The 22,751-nt window shown below is 43.3% G+C and overlaps 8 protein-coding genes across 8 annotated transcripts; 2 read left to right on the top strand and 6 right to left on the bottom strand.

Annotated features, from left to right (window-relative positions):
- Positions 1-324: 324 nt before the first annotated feature.
- Positions 325-1,632, top strand: EAE98_011780 (uncharacterized protein; the record flags this gene model as incomplete). Its single annotated transcript, XM_038959403.1, has 1 exon — positions 325-1,632. The coding sequence occupies one exon, from the start codon at positions 325-327 to the stop codon at positions 1,630-1,632; it is 1,308 nt and encodes a 435-aa protein (XP_038804299.1).
- A 125-nt stretch (positions 1,633-1,757) lies between these two features.
- Positions 1,758-3,464, bottom strand: EAE98_011779 (uncharacterized protein; the record flags this gene model as incomplete). The annotated part of the gene is made up of 2 exons (XM_038959402.1): positions 1,758-3,157; positions 3,217-3,464. 2 exons carry the CDS (start codon positions 3,462-3,464, stop codon positions 2,248-2,250), a joined length of 1,158 nt encoding a protein of 385 aa, XP_038804298.1. The 3' UTR covers positions 1,758-2,247.
- Positions 3,465-4,303: 839 nt separating this feature from the next.
- EAE98_011778 (uncharacterized protein) lies at positions 4,304-5,593 on the bottom strand (the record flags this gene model as incomplete). Its single annotated transcript, XM_038959401.1, has 1 exon — positions 4,304-5,593. One exon carries the CDS (start codon positions 5,591-5,593, stop codon positions 4,304-4,306), a length of 1,290 nt encoding a protein of 429 aa, XP_038804297.1.
- A 3,196-nt stretch (positions 5,594-8,789) lies between these two features.
- EAE98_011777 (uncharacterized protein) lies at positions 8,790-9,701 on the bottom strand (the record flags this gene model as incomplete). The annotated part of the gene is made up of 1 exon (XM_038959400.1): positions 8,790-9,701. One exon carries the CDS (start codon positions 9,699-9,701, stop codon positions 8,790-8,792), a length of 912 nt encoding a protein of 303 aa, XP_038804296.1.
- Positions 9,702-12,218: 2,517 nt separating this feature from the next.
- Positions 12,219-13,859, bottom strand: EAE98_011776 (uncharacterized protein; the record flags this gene model as incomplete). Its single annotated transcript, XM_038959399.1, has 1 exon — positions 12,219-13,859. One exon carries the CDS (start codon positions 13,857-13,859, stop codon positions 12,219-12,221), a length of 1,641 nt encoding a protein of 546 aa, XP_038804295.1.
- A 3,181-nt stretch (positions 13,860-17,040) lies between these two features.
- EAE98_011775 (uncharacterized protein) lies at positions 17,041-18,645 on the bottom strand (the record flags this gene model as incomplete). Its single annotated transcript, XM_038959398.1, has 1 exon — positions 17,041-18,645. The coding sequence occupies one exon, from the start codon at positions 18,643-18,645 to the stop codon at positions 17,041-17,043; it is 1,605 nt and encodes a 534-aa protein (XP_038804294.1).
- A 798-nt stretch (positions 18,646-19,443) lies between these two features.
- Positions 19,444-20,621, bottom strand: EAE98_011774 (uncharacterized protein; the record flags this gene model as incomplete). Its single annotated transcript, XM_038959397.1, has 8 exons — positions 19,444-19,494; positions 19,549-19,643; positions 19,750-19,987; positions 20,046-20,059; positions 20,118-20,220; positions 20,283-20,411; positions 20,486-20,511; positions 20,564-20,621. The coding sequence occupies 8 exons, from the start codon at positions 20,619-20,621 to the stop codon at positions 19,444-19,446; spliced, it is 714 nt and encodes a 237-aa protein (XP_038804293.1).
- A 248-nt stretch (positions 20,622-20,869) lies between these two features.
- EAE98_011773 (uncharacterized protein) lies at positions 20,870-22,682 on the top strand. The gene is made up of 2 exons (XM_038959396.1): positions 20,870-22,260; positions 22,364-22,682. Exons 1-2 carry the CDS (start codon positions 20,895-20,897, stop codon positions 22,447-22,449), a joined length of 1,452 nt encoding a protein of 483 aa, XP_038804292.1. The 5' UTR covers positions 20,870-20,894; the 3' UTR covers positions 22,450-22,682.
- Positions 22,683-22,751: the final 69 nt, after the last annotated feature.

Raw genomic sequence — 22,751 nt, 5'->3', positions numbered from 1 at the left:
TAGGTTAGAAGTTTCCACAAAGCTATTTTCTTCCGGTGCTTTTGGTCCCGGTTTTTTGGAACGATAAAGAAGCATTTTCCTATGGCCCTTCATGAATGACCTCCCAAGACAGAAAATTTGGGAAATCCCCGCATGGTCGACCTTGTTTGTGTTACAACTGTGAATTTTCTGCAACCTGTCGATTAGAAGGGAGGTAGTGAGAATGTTTATTTAAGCAACCCGTACACTCTTTCGAATAATACGGGATTAGAATCAATACGTCAGTGACTGAATACACCCAACTACAACTTACCTACCATTTATAAACATCTCGATTGATACAATATGGGGCCCACGATTATACAGACTTCAAAAGTCATTCTTCTTGATCTTGGTGAAGATGCCACGAAACCAATCTACAAAGACGGCAAACTGGTTGAAGTATGCGCGCCTTTTGCATTCAGGCTCGTCCACAGCGCTGAAGAGAAAAGGGATCCTGTGACGAAAGAACTCACTATATTTACTGAGCCTGATGATCACGTATGGTTTTATGAACAATTATATGAAGATACGGATCGGAAGAGGCCGCATGATACTATAATTAAACGTTCCAAGAACATTCGCTACTGCCCCGATTTGGCACATCGCCCCACCAGTATGAGATTCAAAGAAAGTGAGAGTGAAAAAACTCTAGGGGTTCTGTACAGTGCCGACTACAGGGTATCGGCGAAATCAAAACTTTTTGAAATCTGCACAGATATTTGCCTTGAAAGAAAGAATTACAAAGGCTATAACGATTGGATAGAAATGTTTGCAGAACAAGGGCTCAGCGAAAATATATTCAGGCTTGCTCACCAGACGAGAGACTTGAAAGTGGACTATAAGCTTCCATTTTCGACTGACAGGATCGTAGACCCTGCGAAAGGATGGCTATATGATTCTAAGAGAGGGGATCATATTCTGTGCTGCCCGGCGAGTGGTAAACCTGTGCTAAACAAGGAAGACGAATTCATTTGGGCACATGATCTCAGTAAGAGAAAGCCAAAGCCAGCCAGAACGGGTTCCGCACCTGCAAATGGGTCTATGAGTACACCAAAAGTGCTGCAGAAAGATCCGGAGAGTAAAGATTCCGATACTAGACAGACCGAAAGAAAGCGTCGTGAGATCAACCCCCCCGGCCAAGGTAGTTCTAGGGAAAAGCTCCCTATTCAGCGTACTTCTGGGGAAAGAACTTCCAGCCAAGGAGATTCCAAGGCGAGACCTCTCAGACAGGGTGGTTCCAGGGACAAACTTCCTAGCCAAAGTAGCTCCAAAACTATACCTCCCAAGCGGAGTGATTCTAGCGACAAACTTCCTAGCCAAGTTAGCTCCAAAACTATACCTCCCAAGCGAAGTGATTCTGGCGACAAAATTTCCCATAAGAGTGATCCCAAGGTCATACCTCCCAAGCGGAGTGATTCTAGAGACAAAATTTCCCATAAGAGTGATTCCAAGGTCGTACTTTCCAAGCAGAGCGACTCTAGGGACAGACTTCCCAGACGAAGCGATACTAGGATACCTTCAGAAAAGAAATCTCCGGATCTGAAAACAACTAGTGGATCTGGATCCACAAGTAAAAGAATTGTTGCAGGGAGGTCGCAAACTTTTGCATGATGTCAAAAGCTCTTCTGGTATCTGTAGATTTGGTAGTGGTATAATTGGATGGGTGTTTGATACATCAATCATAAACAAAGGAATCGATCATATTGATAATTCAATGTAACAAATTTTAGTGCCAATGTACCATGTGCAATTCTAACAACAACACACAAGACCCGTGAAATACACAAGAAATATGAGAATGTGCAGTCACGTCGAAAAATCCAACAGATATCCCATTCTTAACTATTATTCTTTGTCCCAGTATCCCCAGAGCCTGTGTGAAATCTACAAGATGCAAATGATTAAGAAATAAGGCAAAAGCATCTAGACGACGGTGCTAACGTGTCTAGTATTTGGGTTCTTTGTATGCGGAAGTTTTGGGAAAGTTGAGATGTAATAAGCTATCGATATAAGCAAAATTATAAAACCATCACTGACCATCGCTCCTTGCGCCTCCATTGTCTATTAACATAAGAAAGTGACTGGATATAAGAAACCCCAGTAAATCGATGCATGAAATAAACACATTCGTACCCATATAAAATCTCGTCTCCTGCATTTACAGTGTGCACCACCCCTGAACGTATCACTATATACTGTATAAAATAAATCCACTCGAGCAAACATTCAGGGACTGCAAATGGAACATTCTGTTATCTCTGATTTTGTGTGGAGATCTGTTCTTCGTATCGTTTTATCTGAAGTTTTCTTGGCCGCCCCAACAGCTTTCGAAGCTTCCCCAGGATTCAATCCATGCGCGCTTCTCAAATGACTTTCGAGTTGAATATCCGTGAAGCGACTTTGCTTTTTTCCACACGTGCTCAACCCGCATTCAAAACTTCCGTGTTCTTTCTGTATGTGCTCGGAGACAGGCGTCTCGACTTCTTTCCCGCAGTGAATTACAGGACATATACTGACAGTAGATGATTGATCATGACATTCCCGGATATGCACCCATAGTTTGTCTTTGCGGGCGAACCCTATGTTTCCACAGTGCACAAATGGACACTCGTGGTTACGGGCACGAAGGTGTGCAGTTTGTCGGTGTCGTTCCAAGTCATACTTATTTCTAAATGGTTTCTGATAGCCGCAACCCCCAACGTCACAGACCAAGGGTCTCAAATGTATATTCTTTAAATGTTTGTTGAAAGCTTTTGGGGTGGAAAATGTTGCCTTTGAAGTACATCCTTCCCAACGACACTGAGTCGGTCCGCTGAAATTAGACTCCAAAAAATCAGCGTACTTGCTATCTTTAGCCGATGTTCCAGCTTCTGTTGAGACGTTTGAAAGCTTCTCGTAACTCGACGTCGGGCTACAAAATTGAAATTGTTCAGCATAAGGGAGCGATGGTGAAGAGATGTCGCCAGTCAACCAAGAATCGTCAAAATCAAAAGTTTCAAGTATTTGAGAATCGCCAATCATTGGAACAAACGAACTTTCGATTTTGGGATCGCATGTAAAATTAGGCAACAAAAAATCGTAATCGGCTGAGGAAAAGGGGAGGTTTGGGGCATTCTGGAACCATTCCTCATTGGGACTAGCGAAAATGCCCTGTCAGCACAACAAGGCTCGTCATGCGGGGGAGTGGTCACTCACAAAATTTGAGCAATGCCCCAATTTGAGTGGGCACAATCTGATTCGATGAGATCCGGAAAGCTCCTGGGAAATTCTCTCAATACGACGTTGCCGTGTACATCAGTGTCGAGGCAGGACCTTGGAACTTTGGGGGAATTGGGGCATTGTCCATCGCTGTATGCACTACTGCAAGTGCTGTTTGTTCTGTGTGAGGCTGATTCGTATCCCCAATTGTCGCAATTTGATTGATCAAAGTTTCTTCGAGCCATGGCTGTGTTGCTCGCAAGGTAGTTTTCGAGGCAGAATCTTCGGCTTTTAATCTCGATGGGGGTCTCCTTACTCGGCCACAAGTGAAAAATCGCTGGAAAGTAAGAAGAAATGAATAAATTTGCTGCATCTTGAGCAATTTTTCTAAGGGGGGAAAGTTATGGGTTTAAATATTTGGACTGTTTGCAAACTCTCCAAACCCGGATTGATTAAATGGTTGCTCCAGCCTCATCTTGGTCATCTTAATAGATCCCAGTTGGCCGTAACTATACTACCACACCACACTGAATAGTTGGAGCCACTTTCTTTGCATAATAACTTCTTAATCTGGTAGAGGTGAGTTGGATACGAATAGCATGAAGATTTTGTAATTCAAAGGACCAGTTATATAGAAGTTCAGACAATAGAAACCAAAGACCCAAAAACTTCCAGTCCACCATTAAGAAATTGTTGATCATAATCCATCGTAAACTCATCAAATAGTATGTGAATATCCAATCCAAATTCTCCTTCACCAAGGAATCAAATAAATGGCACATTTGAATGTTTGGGGAGTGTCGACATCGGTGTCGATCCTGGCTTTCAAACTAAAGACATCGACTAACATGAGTTATGTACTCACTCATGCAATCTTGTTTCTCACATCGTGAGTTGAGGCTAGGCTTAAATTTGACATAAATAAATCTAAGAAGTGTTAGTAACGTTCATAAGGTTGTGGCGCTGTGTTTTCGTACCGTTATTTCAATCTCATATGAGCCCGATACTTGACATCATTGATATCTTTCCGCAAAGGAAGGTCAAATTCAAAGTTCACTGCCTTTCAAAATTTCCGATGAAATATCTACCTAAAGCCGCCATGGCCATGGGATTTGGCCTGGTGATCATTCAGTGATGTCTGATCCTTGAAACCGTGTCCAGGACCCCGAGAACAATCCATAGCAGAACAGTAGAAATAGCCGTGCCACTTCTCCATGTGTTCCTTCAAGCGATGCTTTCTGTTGAACTCCTTTGCGCGGCCAGCACAAAGTGGGACATCGCAGGTAAATTCCTTAGGGCCATCGACATGTATAGCCGTCGAGTGACGCCTGACTTCTGCAGCTGTCCCGAACACTGCATTGCACTCTGGGCAGGAGAATCGCTTTTCATGTGCTCTATACCAGTGGGCTTGCAAGCCGGAAGACTCTGTAAAGATCTTTGTATTGTTGCGCCTGCATTTTTCATGTGGACACTTGCAAGGAAACTGCCACTGATCACTTATAGCGCCTGATGGTGAATATTGGGTTTGGTTGTTCAAAGCTGCTGGCTCTTGATTTGTGGCGACTACGGTAAAAGGTTCCTGGATTCGAGAATGCTCGTACGAATAGGAGGGTGAATACTGCGATTGGGCCATATTGACGAAAGGATAACGAGCCTCCGATGTGTCGGAAGGCTTAGGGCCTCTCAAAACAATACCTGCCTGGTTCATTCGGCTATTATCTTCTGTAGCGACTTGTATTCCTTCATTTCCTGAGGCCACATGGTTGTTCTGCTGACTTGGATCTTGCTCCCAATTGCTTACATACCCTGATAAATCACACCCACTAAGGGAATATGCTTGCGAGCTTTTCATCGAAGTGAAATTGGTTGAGGGGTATTTAGAATAGAAAGAGCGGTGCGCATCTCGATTCCCCAAACTTGGCCACCCCACTTCTGGCCCAATTGACTGCCCTGGCTTCGCAAAGCTCAATTGAGTTGCTTCATCGCCCCCATGGCTTTGTTTCATCCACCCAACGCTTGATCCATGTGAATGTGCATTGTTGGTGAAGGCTCCTGGATCGAGAGAGAGAGACGAGGAATCATAGATTTTTCCAGTTGAAGTGCAGAATAATTGAGTCGATGGTGCGTAACCACTGGAATAAGAGATGCCTGGCTCTTGAAGTTGGAGTGTGGATTGGTTTCCAATGGGATATGAATCCACTGATTGAGAATAATGGGGGACATTGCTAATGTACGCCTCATGGTTTAAGTTTGAGTAGCTATGAGGGTGAGAATTGTTGGTGGTGGTCATATAACCAGGTTCGGGAGGTAAATCCCGGTTGACATGCTGACAACAATATTGGTCTTCCCTGGAGCCACACACCCTACACGCCATGAGTCCTTATGGTATCTTAGGCGATTTTTTCCCAACAACTTGTGGAATTAATAGTACGGGCAGTTTGTCAAATAGAGGTAATATTTCGCAAATACTATTCCGCACCCCCGAATAAGTATCTACGTTTGCGGAAATTCATCATCAGTAAAGACGCAACTTTCAAATGCCAAAAATATGTCATGTCCGTTGATCAAACTCACCGAAGGCTTGTAGTTTTTATTGAATGAAGGGTTTTGCAGGGCTAATCGCAGTAGATAGCCTTCTCAATCAAAATGAGGAGACTCAAATTTGTTGACGGGCCTCGGATTCCTTACAGATACTTAAGATGTTATGAATGGATATTATGTAGGCAACAGAAAGATCTTGTACACCCCAGATTACTTTTTAACATTATGGGCAATACTGGCTGAGCATTATACTATAGGGAAAAGGGCATTATGGCTGTGAGTGACGCTCTCTTTACAAGGCAATTTGAAAGCTTCGACCCCTCGTTATATCCGCCTCAGATAAACAGCAAATGGCATTAGCTGGTATCAGAAGCCGGGCAATTGGGGCCTCAGAGATCAAAATTCGGCTAATGAAGTAATTATCACGAGAACGTTGATGAATCTCAGCGTTGGGCCGTGCAAAGTATGTACAAGAAGGAAAAAGGCAAAAGGACATAGAAAGAAAGGGCGACTTATCGAAAATTGCGAGAAAAGGCTGGTGATCGTGAGGATTGAACATTGAAGATGAAGATTTGATAGCGGGGTAAACTGTGACGTAGCGGCGTCAATGGATCGAATGGAGGAAAACAAATGAAAGGAATAAACAATTTCCATCTATAGACCAGAAAATACTCTCAAAAAGAAGCACACCTCATGAATCCAGTACATGTCTTAGCATACTGCGAGGCTGAGGTAGGGAAATCATTGAAGCTACTTCCCACATTACAGCTTTCTCTTTGCCTGCCTAATAGAGCTCCGATCAGAACCGTTCCTCATGAAGAGTAGTAGAAGCTCAAACCACGTTGGGAGAGGAAGTTGTCCCTATGGTTGCTGGGGCATTAGTTTTGGGGTAATTGTACATGATGGGCAATCATGGGCAGATTCGCCAGATGACAAGAACTCTCGCTGCGGTTCAAAGGAAATTGACCTTGAATGTAGTTCTGTAGCGACGGATTGATTCGGCAACGAAAATGCTTGGTGGACTCAGGTTATTGATTGAGTCAGAATTTGAGATACTGTCAATACCGGTGACATTGATAAGCTCGCTTATTTCGAATTGATACATCTTCTTGAACTCATGAGTCTGAGGTCAATTAGAATAGAGAGTTTTGAAGTGTTTGAATTCTAGACGAGCGGATTATCTACCTTTCTATATTCATTTCTTTGGATCGCCTAGGGCGAATACGTTTGTGGCGATAAGGTGCTGCCAAACTTCAAGAAACATGCTGCGTTCTCTGTCTCGCGTTGTTAAAGCGCCTTGGGCGATTATATGAGGATTAGGTCACCGAGCTCACAGGCGAGCCACAAAAGCTGGCTTCCCCATAAGCAACAACGCAGTTAGGGTTTAAGTGTATCCAAGACGTCCGATAAAGTAAATTCTAACCGGTCAGACATATAACATCTATTGTCCAAATTGATCTGGGCAGCAGAACGGATGCTAGCGATAACGTTTGTTCTCGAAATGTCAAAGAAGAATGTTCGTGACTATCACGACCGCCCAAACGACGTGAAGCACCGCAATCGTTAACAGTACTGCAACACTGATCGCAGCAACAATATAATGCCGTATACAGGCATGGTAATCAGTGTCAGTGAAGTCAGAGGTAATTCTGTATTCAGCAGCAGTCATCATACTAGACCCTGGCCAGCGCAGGGGGAAGTAACACGTATCTCGGACATTTGGAACCCTGGCAATTCTTCTAAGAGAACGATATTGAGTTATGCCAAAGAAATCAATTGTTCGCATACAGTCACCATATCATGGCCGCTGCGAGAGCTGTGCAAGCACCCAGAGTGTCGTTGGTGTCAATATTGTAAATTCGAGATACGGATGAAGTCAATTACTAGCGTGGGTTTTGCTTTTTGCACTACATTAGCAGTGCAGCTAGTACATATATAGTTCCCGGACCACTAGTTTCCCCAAAATCACCAATCCACATCGACACCTACATGTGTTCTGAGCGACAAATCAATAATTTCATATGAATGGCTTAAGAGCTTCATAAATTTTAATACGTGGACCTATCTAGCTTGCGTTGCAGCATGATTTGGGCAGATGTCTGAAATCTGGGCGTAGACAAAGTCGGAGATATGTTCATTTACGCTCACTATTCTGCGGAAACTACAGGTTCGTGCCTTTGTTTGAATGTCAGCGACATAGTGTCGTCTTCCGCATATAAATCAATCTTTGTTGTTGCGACGCTCAGCTGGCACACTGACTTGCTTTGCTGTTGATGATCTTCTGCCTTAAGGTTACCATCAACAATATACAATTCTCTCCTGTCTGGGGTTTAAAACTGGCGCCGTCTACTGATAATATGGAGTGGAACATCTACCCGTTACCAATGTTACCATCAGAGTGTCTCTTGAGGAACCATATACTGGAGAGCGTCTTATTACATTAATGGTACCGTCAGGTACCCAAATTGATCCACTATATATTTACATAGACCACCAGATCACTCCTTGAAACATCTGCTGATATCACGAAATTCTGCTGGGGTTTAGACACCGCCATAAGCCCTACTCAATGGCCTAGCAATACAAGCTTTCTTGGCGGGGCCTGTCAATTTTCACGACATGATGGACATCATCTTGGAGATACATGAGAAGGATGGTATAGGTATGTAATTATTTGAAAGAATTAAAAAGTCCGCCGAAAAAATTCAATCAGAAATCCAAAAGACTGATATCCAAACATCGTGAAGAAATCATGGGTATCGTCAGCAAACAAACACGATTCCCTTTAATATAACACAAAAAGCTCATTTCAGCACAACCACAATCCCAACCGTCGCCAGCGACAAATTTCTCATCAATCATCACCAAATAAGATCCTAGCGCTATGCAACCGGGGCACCTTATATCTAGTCCCGTATATATAATTCTAAGATAAAGAATGCGATGTTAGCCGTGTATTCCTTTAGCTGAAAGAAGTTTTCATACCTGTCATAAATCATTTCTCTCATGGCCATCTTCTACAAGAAGTCTCACGCATCATGGCGAGTGCGCATATGATCCCTCAACAATTCTCTTTCTTTGAATCCATTGCTATGTCCTCGATCGCAGTAAGGAACAGGACAGCAATAAGCTCCATGCCATTTGTCATTGTGCTCTTGAAACTTGTCTTTCCTGTTGAACTCTCTCGCGCGAGCTTGACATCCTGCAATGTGACAGTAATGCCTTTTGGCACCCGTTTGATGCTTAGCTTCAATATGGCGTTCGAGATCTTTGGCCGTTCCGAATATGGCACCATCAATCAGGCATTTGTGTTGCTTTTCATGTACCCGAAACCAATGACGTCGCCAATCCGAGTATTCTCGGTAGTTCTTTTGCTTGTCTGAAGGCTTTGCAAGGCAACTTGCATGTTGACAGAAACCCGGGCTCCAGACGTTTGAACTCACCTCCGCATCATACGAGGCATTGATTTGCGTATTAGTTTGATGAGTCGGGCCATGACTGACTGCAACTTGTTCAAGAGGGATGTCGCCAACAGGTGCGTACGTGGGTGTATATGTGGGTGTGTAAGTGGCCTGTTGCTGATAGCGATTTTCCAACGGCCAACCTTCCTGAAGTATGATGCCCGCTGGCATGGTCAGACGATTAAGGTGCGAAGATTCGGAGTTATATTGCTGAGTTTGGTTGCCGTGCTGCACAACTCCATCGGTGTACGGATACGTATATGGCTGTACCTGGAATGCAGGTTGGATGGTAGTTTCGGTAATAGAAGCAGGTTCAAAAGTGCCATAGCCTTGGATATCGACTGGACCCTGGTGTTGAACTCTTGGTGGAAGCCTAGAAACATAAGCTACCGGGTAGTCTGGCTGTTGATAAAGAGCATGGTTTTCGATATACTCTTCATCCTGAGAAGGACTAGTGAATTGGTCGCCGTGATCATCCATTTTGGCTATCTTCCGTTGAGAATTGAGAAACCACCGAATGTTGTTATAGTCATCCAAAGAAAGAACAAGTCTAAGCAATTCCTTTTTATTCAAAGAAAGACGGGCCATCAAGGCCATGGTGTATTCCAAGGTCCGAGTAAAAGGTTTAGGGCATCTTTCGGGTAACCAAAGGGCATAGTACCAAGAGCATCGAGCTCTTCGAACCTACAGTGTAAGTTGATGTAACTCAAGCTCACCGAAAGAAGCAGTGCTTCGTACCTCCAATCAAAATGAAGACTTGGAATGGGGAATACTTAGGACAAGTAGGGCAGCTTTTGGGGCAATCTACTTCCCTTGTCTGTTGAAAAAATTGGCATATTGCAGGAGCCTCAAAAAGCAAGGCAGATTTTCAGGAAATCGCGCATAACACAGGAGAAAATGGACAATGAAGAAACATTTTCTAGAAATGCTGTGTAATATTGAGAGTCTGTCCATATCTAGCTACTGAAAGGAATATAGATAAGACAGATAAACCACCTGAAACATCGGAGAGCTTTGCTCCAAATTTCGGCTTTACAAAACGCTAGAGTAGATAGCCCGCCTTGAACCTAAAAAGGCTCCGGCTTGAAACACATCGGACTCGGAGAGAAACGAAAATGAAGGGTTTGTGCTGCTTTTTTTTGCAGATATCTCACCATATTAGCAACATCCTGACTTGTTTCCCCTGAACTCAACCGACAAGAAATTGCACATTTGCATCTTCCCTAGCAAGAGCTTTCTGCGAAATAATTAGTTGATGATTCAAGAATTCAAATAGACCGCTAAGTTCCCACTCACACTTTAGTTCTCGGAAATAAACACACATCCGAATGCGCAGACTCATTTGGAAGATCCTTATCTCAATAGCCACGGACCGAAATACAGATTACAATATATGGTGATAGATTTTGCAGAAGTTGCTGCTGTATTTCCACATATATTTGGATAGTGGACATAACTCCATCCATATGTACCTGTACTCCAGAGTCTTCTTGCTTCAAGTCATAAACACTCGACACTATCAGCAAGGCTAATGAAGCACATGCTAGTGTTGAAGTTTGCGGTCAATTTTTTTTTACAGTAATGTGTAAGCACTGACGAGGATTGGAATACCATGGCTTCTGAGAGGTCAGTTTTTAAAAGAGAACGTGTGTTGAGGAGTGATAACTCAAATAAAGATAGAGAATACATACCTGTGTAGTCTATGGTAATCTTACTAGAGCTCCAGATCAAACATTCGGCGGGTTATAGGAAGTTAGTTATAAAGTTGTAAAGAGATACCTTTGGCAAAGAAGGCGTAGCAACTCGGTGGATAGAAGCATCTGGATACTCGGTTCTTGAGAAAGAGTCGCCCAGCAGGGAGGAAAATAAATCATGGCGGCAATGATGAGTAGCACCGAGGATGACACGGCTCACCAATAAGCATAGAAATCAGAATATAGCCTACTGCAATTATCGTTCATACTTTCAACGATCGCCAAATGGTGTTATGATGGCCGCATCTGTCGAAACTAGGCATTTCGCCCTTCCCGGGGCGATCTGGACGAAATGCCCCAAATATTCAGCTCAGTTTTTTGCTCAATTGTGGTCGATAATGCCACTTTTCAAGAACGAAGTCTTGCGACATACAATCCAACAGGCTCATAACGGGGCATAATCTTTTTCCATACATTTCGCCCGGTCAGCCTACAGTCAACGTGCCATTCTGTCCAAATTCTGTTGATATTGCATATGGGGCATTATGGCCCCTGTAGTTGCATGAACGCATCATACCAATCAACAGTAGTTAAGCCTGCCATTCCACCATAGACTAGAGAATGTGCCAGTGTGCCTTGAATTCATGTCGTTGTTGATGAGGCTTGGGGCATAAAATACTACTGAAACCGATTGAGATTTTTTCCGATGCACTTACGAAAAGGCGCCTGATGGAAGCATATAGAAAGTTAACCAACATAGACGTGCTTGTACCCCAGCCTAAGGACGCTTCCAGCGAGGCCGGTGAAAGATGACGCTAATCTTACCGAGTGCTACAGTACGGAAGAACTAGCCATCAGATATCAAGCGCTAAGTAGTGAGGCTGCGAGCCTTTTGGACTTTTATCAATCTGCGAATTGTTTCCATGGGGTTAGAATGGTAGATAGACGTGCAAGATGGTTCAAGTTTTGGAGTCACGCACATTCAGGTTTCGTCAAAAGTGGTAGGTAGTGAGATAGAGCCAGAGCCGCAGAAATTGAGCGCAATTTCGATTATATCTCCTTGTTAATACATTACTGTAAATAACTAAAGGTACATTGATTGTGATATAAGATCATAGCTTTGATACATGCAGAATATCCCCTAGATTAGAAAGTTTATCTACATGTAGTTGTACCCCAAGGAAATTAGGAATAGCTTCGAGGAAAAGAAATCCGAAATTTGCAGTTGTGTAGGCAAAGCAGAGAAACATACTCATACAGGCTTATAAATACACAAGAGGATCAGAAACTAAGCACCCCAGCCTCATCTATGCTCTTTTCGACGATGTTTATCAAGTGCTTCTTGATCCTTGAACCCATTATCAGGCCCTCTCACACACCCTGGATACAGGCAGGGGAATGGTCCATGCCATCTATCACGGTGATCTTTGTATTTGTCACCTCTCGTAAACACCTTAGTACTTCGTTGACAATTCAGGACCTGGCAATTCCAGTGTTTAGCATCTGCCTTACCAAAACGGTGAACAGAGAGTCGATGACGCTTGACTTCTGCCTTTGTGCCATACCTCTTTTCGCTATTTGGGCAATTTGGTAAGCCGCAGAGGTACTGCTTGTGGTGAGCACGTTTAAAATGACCTTGCCAGTCTTTGTATCTATTGTACAACTTGCGCTTATTTGTTGGCTTGCATTGGCACTGAGGATGCAGACATACGCTTGGAAAGCTTCTCGGGCAGATTTGATCAATTGTTACAGTACGTATATAATCAATGTCTGAGCTTTTGCTTCGTCCCATACTGTGAACTCCTTCTTGAATCTGGACATCATTTGAGGGAAAAGAAAGTGTTGGTGAATGAGAATTCATGTGATTGGAACCATGTTGATGACACGCGATTTGAGTATAAGGTATTTTAGTATGAGGTAATTGGAAGGCATGAGAGGGATAAAAGCTCGAGGCGGATATAAGCTCATTTGAAGTATTTGCGTTATTATAGCTTTGAGATTCTCGGCATGAAATGGACATACTCGATGGATGCGACAAATTGTTGGACAGAAAAGCACCACTCCAATGTGGGCCCTGGAGTTCGAGAGGATTTTTCCACAGATCAATGGAGCGCGCAGTCAAATCATTCGATATTTTTGTACCCGAAGAGGTTGGTGCTGTGCCCAAAGGTGCAGAGTTCGTGATTGAATGATATGATGTGAGTGTTTGAGGAGATTGTGCCAGATAAGTTTCAAAGCCGTCTTGCCTGAAATCAATGGCAGGTCCATGAGAAGATGACCTTGGTGAGAAGTTTTGAATTTTATAGTGACCCTCCGTGGAGGCTTTTCGGTATAAAGTGAGTTCCGCAGTCATGTTGTTCGCTAACTGCCCCCCTTGATAGACTCTGGTATCGAGTCGACCTTCAGAATCACCTTGAAGCAGATCCGTACAAGATTTGAGATCGGGAGGAGGAGATGTGGAAGGTTGGAATTTCGATATTGGATTTGCACCATGTTCTGAATCGTGAGACCGAAGGGCTGTAGAGATCGAGGCACTACTTGCCACATCGTTTTGAAAACAGCGAATAGGCAATGAAGTGTGTAAATTTTTATGCAAAGGCAATTCTAGATTTTGTAGAAACCCATAGTCATGAGGCACGTCACCATGACCATAAAAAGAACGCCTGGACATTGGAGATATATATGCTTCGACTTTTACATCAGAATTGCAACTCTCTTTGTGACCAATAATGTTATCAATATTCTTTGGTGACGGTATCTGAGCCGATGGATGGCTGTAATAGTTTTGCGCGAAGTCCATGCCAATGCCTTCGCTTCCGTATAAGCCGCTTGCGTGTTCTAGCCTCGAAAAATATCCTACAACCACCTTGCAGTGGTCAATAGTACGGGTGGGATTCGCAGCGGGTAGGGAGCTGTTATAATGGAGTCTGGATGAAATCGGCATAGGTATTTTGTGACAATCAGACAAGTGATACTCTTAGTAAAAGAATGAATGTGCTTGGTTTCGTTTTTTTTTTTTTTTTTTTTTGAATAAATATAAGAGCTGGACGATCGGGTCGTTATTGTAGAGAAATGTGTGTTTCTAAAGAGCCTGGCAAGAGAGCGAACTCGCACTGGTCCCGTAGGAGCTTTTTGCGATTTGGGAGGCGTTATCAGCAATAAGTAGTATTAGGTATTGAGGGGTAGATGGTGAATCAAGTAGGTAAGAAACGACGATGTCAATGAGACAATTAAAGACTGACCATGTGTGGTATAGATCTTGCGATCATGTTAATTAATCGTACATGTATGATAGATATGTTTCTAGGAAACATAAAACCAGTGAAGCTAGTAAAGAGGCGAAGTTTTATGGATTTGAATCCAAAGTTCAATGGTTGGTCGAAGACATGCCACCTCAAAGGGGTGTTTTGAGGGCATCCAGGCAGAATCATAGTATATTCTACTTGATTATGACACTAGAACAACGACGCTGCGCCCCGTCCCATCATCACAGCTCACCCATCAAAAATTTGAGTTCAAGCCATACTGAGGAAACGAAATTGCAGACTGCCCCGATAATTGCCAAGGATTCGAAGACCTAGCATGTCGAGGAAACGATAGCTTTTAAGGACGATAGAATAGATAGTTCGAGGACTTCCTACGACGGAATCTTGTTGCGAACATCTTATTTTCAAATTGCAAGAAGTGTTTCTCACTCGAAACAAGAGAACAGAGGCCGTGCAATGGTCATATGAAGGTGCTAGAGCTCAAAAGATTGAGAAAGTAAGGATATGCTGCCTGGTACATACACAGAACTGCATGCTATCAATATGCATTACCAGGCCTGACTTGCCACTGTGAGCTAGATAAATCAAACAAAAATATGCGGTAAGCCGGTGACTGAAATGAGTTGCAAAGGCTGAGAGATTGAAAGTCCATCATCAAAGTGAAATGAATTTCGTTGTGAATAATTGACACGTCGATAGGTAAAGGTTGAATATAGCCGGACTACCGATATGCTTGTGCTGGGATATTTGCCCAAAATGGACGGAGTTCGGCACCGAAAGAGTGGTGGGGTTATAGATTATCAAGATGTGAGATAATAAACAGTTTGAATTTAAAGAATCGCTCGCAATTATGAATAAAAGAAGTTACAGCACTGAAGAATGAAGGAAACACGATTATATACGTCTCGAGACTACGCGATCGCCCAGAGCAGATAACGAAACTACAACTGTTCGTAGCCAGATCCTTGAACCGGTGTCGCCCTCGGCTTACTGAGTTAGACACTGAAGAACAAAAACGTAAGGCGACGGCACACGATGTTGTAGCATCTTCGGTGCATGAGTCGTTGCAATGCACATGGTGTGTCTGTCAGTCGGATTGTTTGACGTTGGTTTCAATAACAGCGAGACGGGTTCCAGCCCCCGAACCACTTTGCAACAATTAAGCTACGCAAATGGCTTAGAGAATGTTTGTGAGATTTTCGCGAGGAAGAAATATCTGCAAAAACAGATCATTGGCAACGTGAGGTGGATGATTGCGCAGATGAGACGATTTAAGAATTCGTTTGCCTTCCCCTCATGGTCATTAAGGATAGGACCTCCATGCAGGATTTGACCAAAGACTTTGATACAATATCACCCGCTTTTGCCCTTTCTCCAATTTTATGGCTTCCTTCTCTATTTCATCACAAGATACAACTTGTTTGGCACGAGTAAAGTCCTAAACACGATTGTCATTCAATGAAAAGAATAAGTTTCACCAAGACCTACATCAGGAGTCAAATGCCATCCTAGATTATCGCTAACCCTTTTCCATATAAAAATCCGAGTCCTTGGCATCTTTGCAGCCCCGCTATAGTACCGGTGTTCTGAGGAATGGTTGCGCTTAATGCCATCGATAAGGTTGGAGCTCAAGCCGTTTGAACATTTGCGAAAAATCTTCATTTCGTTTTGATCCTACAATATCTTGCCTCTTCACATCACACGGTGTCTTGGTGATCTTGTGGCCTAAGGTAAATTTGCCCTTTGAGATTGTGATGCATAGATCTGAATTTGAGGAGATTCAAGCGACGTTAATATTTCCGTCCTGGTCGACGAAATGGCACGATTACGAAGTTAGTTCTGTCGTAAAAGTCTTGCGAAGTTGCTGAGAAAATTATCATTTCTGTTCTAGTTGACGTAAAAAAGATTTGGGCGCTCACGGGAGAAGGTTCTAGTCCGAATTAGGCATCGATGCATTGTTTTCTACGACGAATAAAAACATTATCAATTCCACGCCAATCTCCTCTCTGCATGCTCATTACATTTTTTACATCGTCTTGTGACAAGATCTCTGATAAGACAGTTCCCATGTCATTTGCTTGATAAACTCTTTTCCCAATGTCACCATAATCCACAGAATTCGCGTTTGTTTGGAAGCAACCATACGACACATACATAGTTTCAGTCTGATTGCAAATATATTTGAATCGCAGATCAGGACTTGATTGCCCATGTGCAACATGAAGTACATACAGACATTTGTTTCAGCAAAAGAGATTGCAAGACTACACGGACTGGTGTCGAGCGTTGTCTGAAACCGAGATCACTACAGGTCATGTCCACAGAAGAGAGGGAAGCCAGATATATGAGAAGGTATTTAGACAGGATACCGAATGCAAGTCATACTAGCAACCAAGTACCACAAAGACATAAAAGTGATTATACTTGTCACTGATTCTGCTGCTTTCACTCTACAGATGGATGGACAGCTGAATGACTTATAGCAACACGAGAACCGCTACTTTCGTTAGCAATTTGTTATATGGCTACGAAGGATCCAGGGAGGAAGATAATGTCCAAATTCCTAAAGAGAGATGAGTTTGTCAAAACTTCCGCACGAGGATGATAATTCCGTGGCCTCCCTGATTGGAAGACTTACCTGGTACCCCCTGGGAACAATGAGTAGTGTACTGAGTAGCTGGAAAGTGTTGGTAAAATCTTCTGTTCTTTGTGGAACTGAAACATATTAACTGCCAATTCGATTGTGTATAGGTCCCGTATATTGTCACTATGATACAATCCTACCCATATATCCACTCTCCTCTATCGATTGATCAGAAGTCTGCGGCCATAAAGCCTTCTTCAAAATTACCGCCGACGCTAATGTCCCCAATCCCAGTATCCCCTTCGATCACCCATATCACCCCTCTTGATACAGCTTGGAGAGACGTGATCTTCTAAACCTCCCCAGGGCCAGATTGCCACGAAACATACCTCATCATAACCGCACTTTCCACATTCCAGCCAAGTAGTCCAATCTAATTCATTGATCAATTTTCTGATCAATTGTTTTCCTTCCTCCTCTTTTGTACCCTTTTCATCACTGCTTATTAATTCTCTGACTTCAAACAAAGTACTGCAAATATCACGAGACACCTTAAGAATAGCAGCATGAATCAAATGATCTGCCTCCGTTTTCGGTGTTACCGGTCTTAGATAGTGATTTGCGCATTTCTCAATCGAGGAAGGAATATCAATCTTTTTGTAATCCGTATGCGCGTCCAACAGCAATTTGATTTCCGATAATAACGCCGCTTCTGACGTCTCATTTTGAACCATAAACTTGAGACGATCTGAATACCTCGTAACAATCATATCCACGACATTTTGCCAGTTGATCGTTTCTCTCTTCTCGTATTCTCCAGATTTAAACAATTCCAAGATATCAGAGCGGATTCTCTTCAAATCACCTAATTCGGAAGGTTCGACCAATCTAGGAAGTTCGGAACGAGAAGGATTGGGATTAGTAATATTGAGAGGATAAAAGAAGGCAGAAATCATAGAAGAATAATCGACTTCTACTCTTCCCCCCATGATACCCTGATACCTATAAACCAGAGCCCTCACATATTCAAAATGTCCCACATCATCTTCCCCCTTCTCAAACCCTCCAGATTTGTCGTCTCTCTGAGAGGCACCTAAAAACTCAAGCCCATCTTTGAAACTACAGAGGATAATTTCAAAGCCCGCTTCCATGCGAAGAATTCCTTCGATACCATACTCTTCACCAATCTTACAAAGATCAGCTGCACGGATCCAATCGTTGTTTGGCTCTGTTGAAGTGGGAGAAAGGTTGCGAATGATGTAGTCTGTAGAATCAAGGGTTCCCATGCTGGTTTTCCCGGCGGACATTCCGTCGATGTAGATGAGTTTAGTGAGGGGTTTGGAGGTACGGTAGGTGTGGAGATAACCATGGCTATCTTCTTCTTTGTCATCAGAATCATGAACATTATCATCATGCTTGGGTTTGGGCCTGGGATGACTGTCCATTCGTGCATGCGGAGGAGGACCTCTTCCCGGTCCCCCAGGACCTTTCCCTTTACCTGGATCATGATTTCCAGGACCTCCGGGACCACGACCTCTTCTTGGACGTGCAAATACTTCTGCATGCTCGATTTCGAAAGCTAGCCATTCCATCCCCTCGACCGGCTCGGGTGTGTGGGTTCCATGGTAAAAGAGAGTCCCTTTTGGTACTGTTGCAGGGAAAAAGGACATCCCATTATGTTTTAGAGAAGATCCCCATTGTCGCATAGACGAATGAATTGTGTTAAAAATCTCAGGTGCATTTGCGCGGGCATGTTCTATACTAGGACCATTGGATGTTTGAAGTAACAGTGGTGATTGATCAGGTACTGCACTAGCGCTAACCAATAGGGGTAATAGCGGAGCGAGAACTAGAGACGGTGAAAGCATTCTCGATTTCATATCGGCTACTATCCTTCAATTCAGGAAGAACAATGACCAAAATAGAGAAAAAACTCAGAACTAGAGGAGGACGGACAACACTCAAGTATTTATGATTTTAAAGGCCAACACAATCAACAACAAGCAATAATAAGTAATAAAAAATAAAGTTGCGGGTACGCATACGCAGCTTACGACGACGCGATTCCCAAACTAATTTTTATCTTATCAATCTGATCAGTCAGGGATGTAGTGGCGATATGCAACCAATGAGTGAGCGAATTAATAGGGGAATTAGAAGCTTGATCTGCAGGAGTGGGGCACAGTCTATCGGTTCCGAGCTGACATTCCTTCGACGGTGTGATTCATCTGTTGGGTACAAATGAAGTTGACCATGTGTATAAACAGAGAGGCAGCATAGATGAAGACGTTTTACTTGAGTTGAGAAGAAAGAATCAAGTGATATTTCATTGCCATTGCCATGTAGACTTTTGATTTGCCCTACAGTCTCCTGTCTACTTCATTTGAAAGGTACGCCCAAGGAAGTGAGCTCTGACAACGTTCGACTTGCTTGTAAATGAGAAAATGACACATGAATCGCAGATTTACAGCGGGTGATGAATTAGACTAAACGAGTGTTTGGTGCAAAGGAACGTCAATGTTCAACATCAAATTCAACCCCGGCACTGCCTGACCAAGGCTCTAAATCAACCTGGTATTAGGAACTAAACTCTCGATAGAAGTTAAGTAAGAAGGGGATGAGATGCAATTGGACTTCGTTGTTTTCATCAATCATACTCATTTCCTGCCAGCGGCATGCTATAAATCGATACCCTCCATCTCGGCCCATTGAACTATATATTTCTTGACCTAAACGTCTTGAGCTTGGTACGGCATAATATAGGGGAAATAATGATCACTAACCTGACTGTCAGGGGCAAGGTCTAACGCAAGGCAACCATCTACATCCTTCTTGTCTGTTTCTGCGCCGGCTTTCAAAAGTGCTACTGCAGTGTCACCTGTGTATGTTTTAGTAAGCTGAAAGATTCGTAGCAAAATCATCAAAACCAATCGGGGATATCTCCCAATCTGATATATGAAGACAAGTGAACGAAATGAACGTACCGTGACCTTCAGCAACGGCATGATGAAGTGGTGTTTGTCCCGCGACATCGGTAGGATTCAATGGACTTTTATTCTTCAACAATAACTCAACTAATGGAGTGGATCCAATAGCCGCTGCACGATGAATTGCATACTGTCCACGCTTGTCCTTGACTCTACAGGAAGCAGGTGGAGTTTGCGAAAGTAGAAGTTTGGCTACTGGGAGGTTGTTTTTGGAGGTGGCAAAGTGGAGAGCGGTCTAAATGTCAGTTAGATGGTTGTTCGTAGGGGTGCTCAAAATAGTTTGAATGTCATACTTGGTCGCTGAAATCTAAGATATGATGAGCATCAATTGAGCAGAATCACAACACAGTAAAGGCATAACATACTCTTGGCATTTACTTCAGCCTCTTTCTTCAATAACAAGTTCACAATATCATCGCCTTCCTTAAGACTGACAGCGATCATAAGAGGTGTCCATCCAGACCCATCCTACAATTTATATCAACAAACTTACTCACAGCATAAACAGGCACGATATGGACTATACACACCTGTACGTCGGGATCGAAATTCTTCACATTGGAAAGTAGTATGACAATGTCCAAATGTCCATAAGAAACTGCCCAATGAATAGGCAATCTTTCGTCGTCATCTTTCAAAAATGCGAGTTTTGGGTTGGCCTACAATTTGTGAGTACTACTCATATTTGTATATAACCAATTGATTCATAGCAGAAAGTCTGAGGATCTCCTACATTGAGAAGGGACTCTACGATAGCAGCTAGATTCTTATTAGTAACAAAGGGTGAGAGGAGAGGAGAGGGGTATCGTACTTCTACCATCTCGACAAGCCTGATGGATGGCGTATTTATCTTCCGATGGCTTTTCCATTGTATTTCAATGTGTTCAATATGATTTTGATGAAAGATCGATTGAAAGAAGAAATATTGTATTAAACTATTTTTGATATCATATGATGGCGTTGAGGAGGAGGAGCCTGGAATGCAAAGCGACAGCCAATAAACGACTTAGTGGCTAGTGTGGGTGGCCAGTACGGTGGCTTGACGGTCTGTGGCTCACGTTCCTGAAGCATTATCGCGATAAATTTCCAAATCGCAACTCCTCACACGCGCAACTTATTAACATCAACCACCTCCATTCATTATGGCAACCGCAGTCGCATCATTACCTTCGGACGATCAAATTAAATCTCTAATAAAACAAAATGCTAAACGAACACGTTCTCTTTTCGCAGATACAGAATCAATCCCCGATCCAAAATCCACAGAAACCGCAGATAAATTAGCATTAGTAGGAAGGGTTCACGCCGAATACGACCATGTTCGAGAATTACCAGCTGCCTTGGCTGCAAAACAAGCTGCCGCTGCTGGGAACAGGAGGAAGAAGGCTAAGGTACAAGCTACAGATGGGGACTCAGCTGCAGACAATAATACCATGAAGATGATCGAAGGAATTCCATCACGAATTGAGAGTTCTGGGGCTGGAAGTAGCACCAGTCTTATAATCCGCGGTAAAGATACACCACCCAATGCGAATGGTCCTTCGATATCTACTGCGCAGAGTAATTTGCCATCGAGCAGCTTAGTACGCAAACAGAATTTCGTCCAAGCAAAACCCGAATGGCACGCCCCATGGAAACTCATGCGCGTGATATCTGGACATTTGGGCTGGGTTCGTGCTCTAGCTGTTGAGCCCGAGAATCGTTGGTTTGCTTCTGGAGCTGGAGATCGTACAATTAAGATATGGGATTTAGCGACTGGAGGATTGAAACTTACATTGACGGGACATATATCGACTGTGAGAGGATTGGCAGTTAGTCCTCGACATCCATATTTGTTTAGTTGTGGAGAGGATAAGATGGTTAAGTGTTGGGATTTGGAAACCAACAAGGTTATTCGACATTATCATGGACATTTGAGTGGTGTTTATACTTTGGCTTTACATCCTACTTTGGACGTGCTGGTTACGGGAGGAAGAGATGGTGTAGCACGAGTATGGGATATGAGGACCAGGAGTAACATCCACGTATTATCCGGACATAAAGGCACAGTATCAGATCTGAAGTGCCAAGAAGCCGATCCACAAGTCATCACGTCCTCCCTTGATTCCACAGTCCGCCTGTGGGATTTAGCAGCTGGAAAAAGTATGGGAGCCCTCACCCACCACAAAAAAGGTGTTCGCGCACTCGCCATCCATCCCAAAGAATTCACATTTGCAAGTGGCAGCGCAGGAAGCATCAAACAATGGAAATGTCCCGAGGGAGCCTTTATGCAAAACTTCGATGGTCAAAATGCTATTATCAATACCCTCAGTGTTAACGAAGACAACGTATTATTTTCCGGGGGAGACAATGGATCGATGGCGTTCTGGGATTGGAAAACAGGTCATAGATATCAAGCGCTGGATTCTATCGCCCAACCGGGTTCTTTGGATGCGGAGGCGGGCATCTTTACGAGTTTATTTGATAAGACTGGGTTGAGATTGATCACGGGAGAGGCGGACAAAACTAGTATGTGCCTCATTTCCCTTCCCTTCTCTTTCCATATTGCCCTCAACAACCTTTGCACCCCCATTCATAAGGAATCAATGCTAACCACCCCTCCCCCCAACAGTAAAAGTATGGAAACAAGACGAACTCGCAACCCCCGAATCCCACCCCCTCGAATGGAAACCAGAGCTTGGACGACGAAAATTCTAAACACACACATGTATAATATGAAAATGTAAAAAGGCATCGGAAAGGTATTTGGGCGAAGCTAGACGAGACTAGGCCGTTTAGCTGGGGGCGTGTTTGGCGTTTTAAGAAATTGCGTGCGCAGTGGTTTTAATACTTATTGCACACATATACCATTGCTACATGAATGATAGCCATTTTGGGGAATTTGCATCTTGAGATTACTGCTTTTTTCTTCATATTACTATGCTATGCTGATTTAGTGTGTATGATAACACTGGGTATCAACTTAACCGTCGTTCTATTTACACGTTCCCAAACTCTCA

The sequence above is a fragment of the Botrytis deweyae genome (assembly GCF_014898535.1).
Source record: "Botrytis deweyae strain B1 chromosome Unknown BDEW_052, whole genome shotgun sequence".
NCBI classification, from domain to species: Eukaryota; Fungi; Ascomycota; class Leotiomycetes; order Helotiales; family Sclerotiniaceae; genus Botrytis; species Botrytis deweyae.
Note: the sequence above shows the minus strand (reverse complement) of the source record. Positions and strands in the feature narration are given on the sequence as shown.

Excerpts from the sequence above, each read along its gene's own strand:
- EAE98_011773 (XM_038959396.1), top strand. The coding sequence starts at position 20,895 with ATGGCAACCGCAGTCGCATCATTACCTTCGGACGATCAAATTAAATCT. Across the intron at positions 22,261-22,363 it reads GGGAGAGGCGGACAAAACTA|TAAAAGTATGGAAACAAGAC; the intron begins GTATGTGCCTCA and ends TCCCCCCAACAG.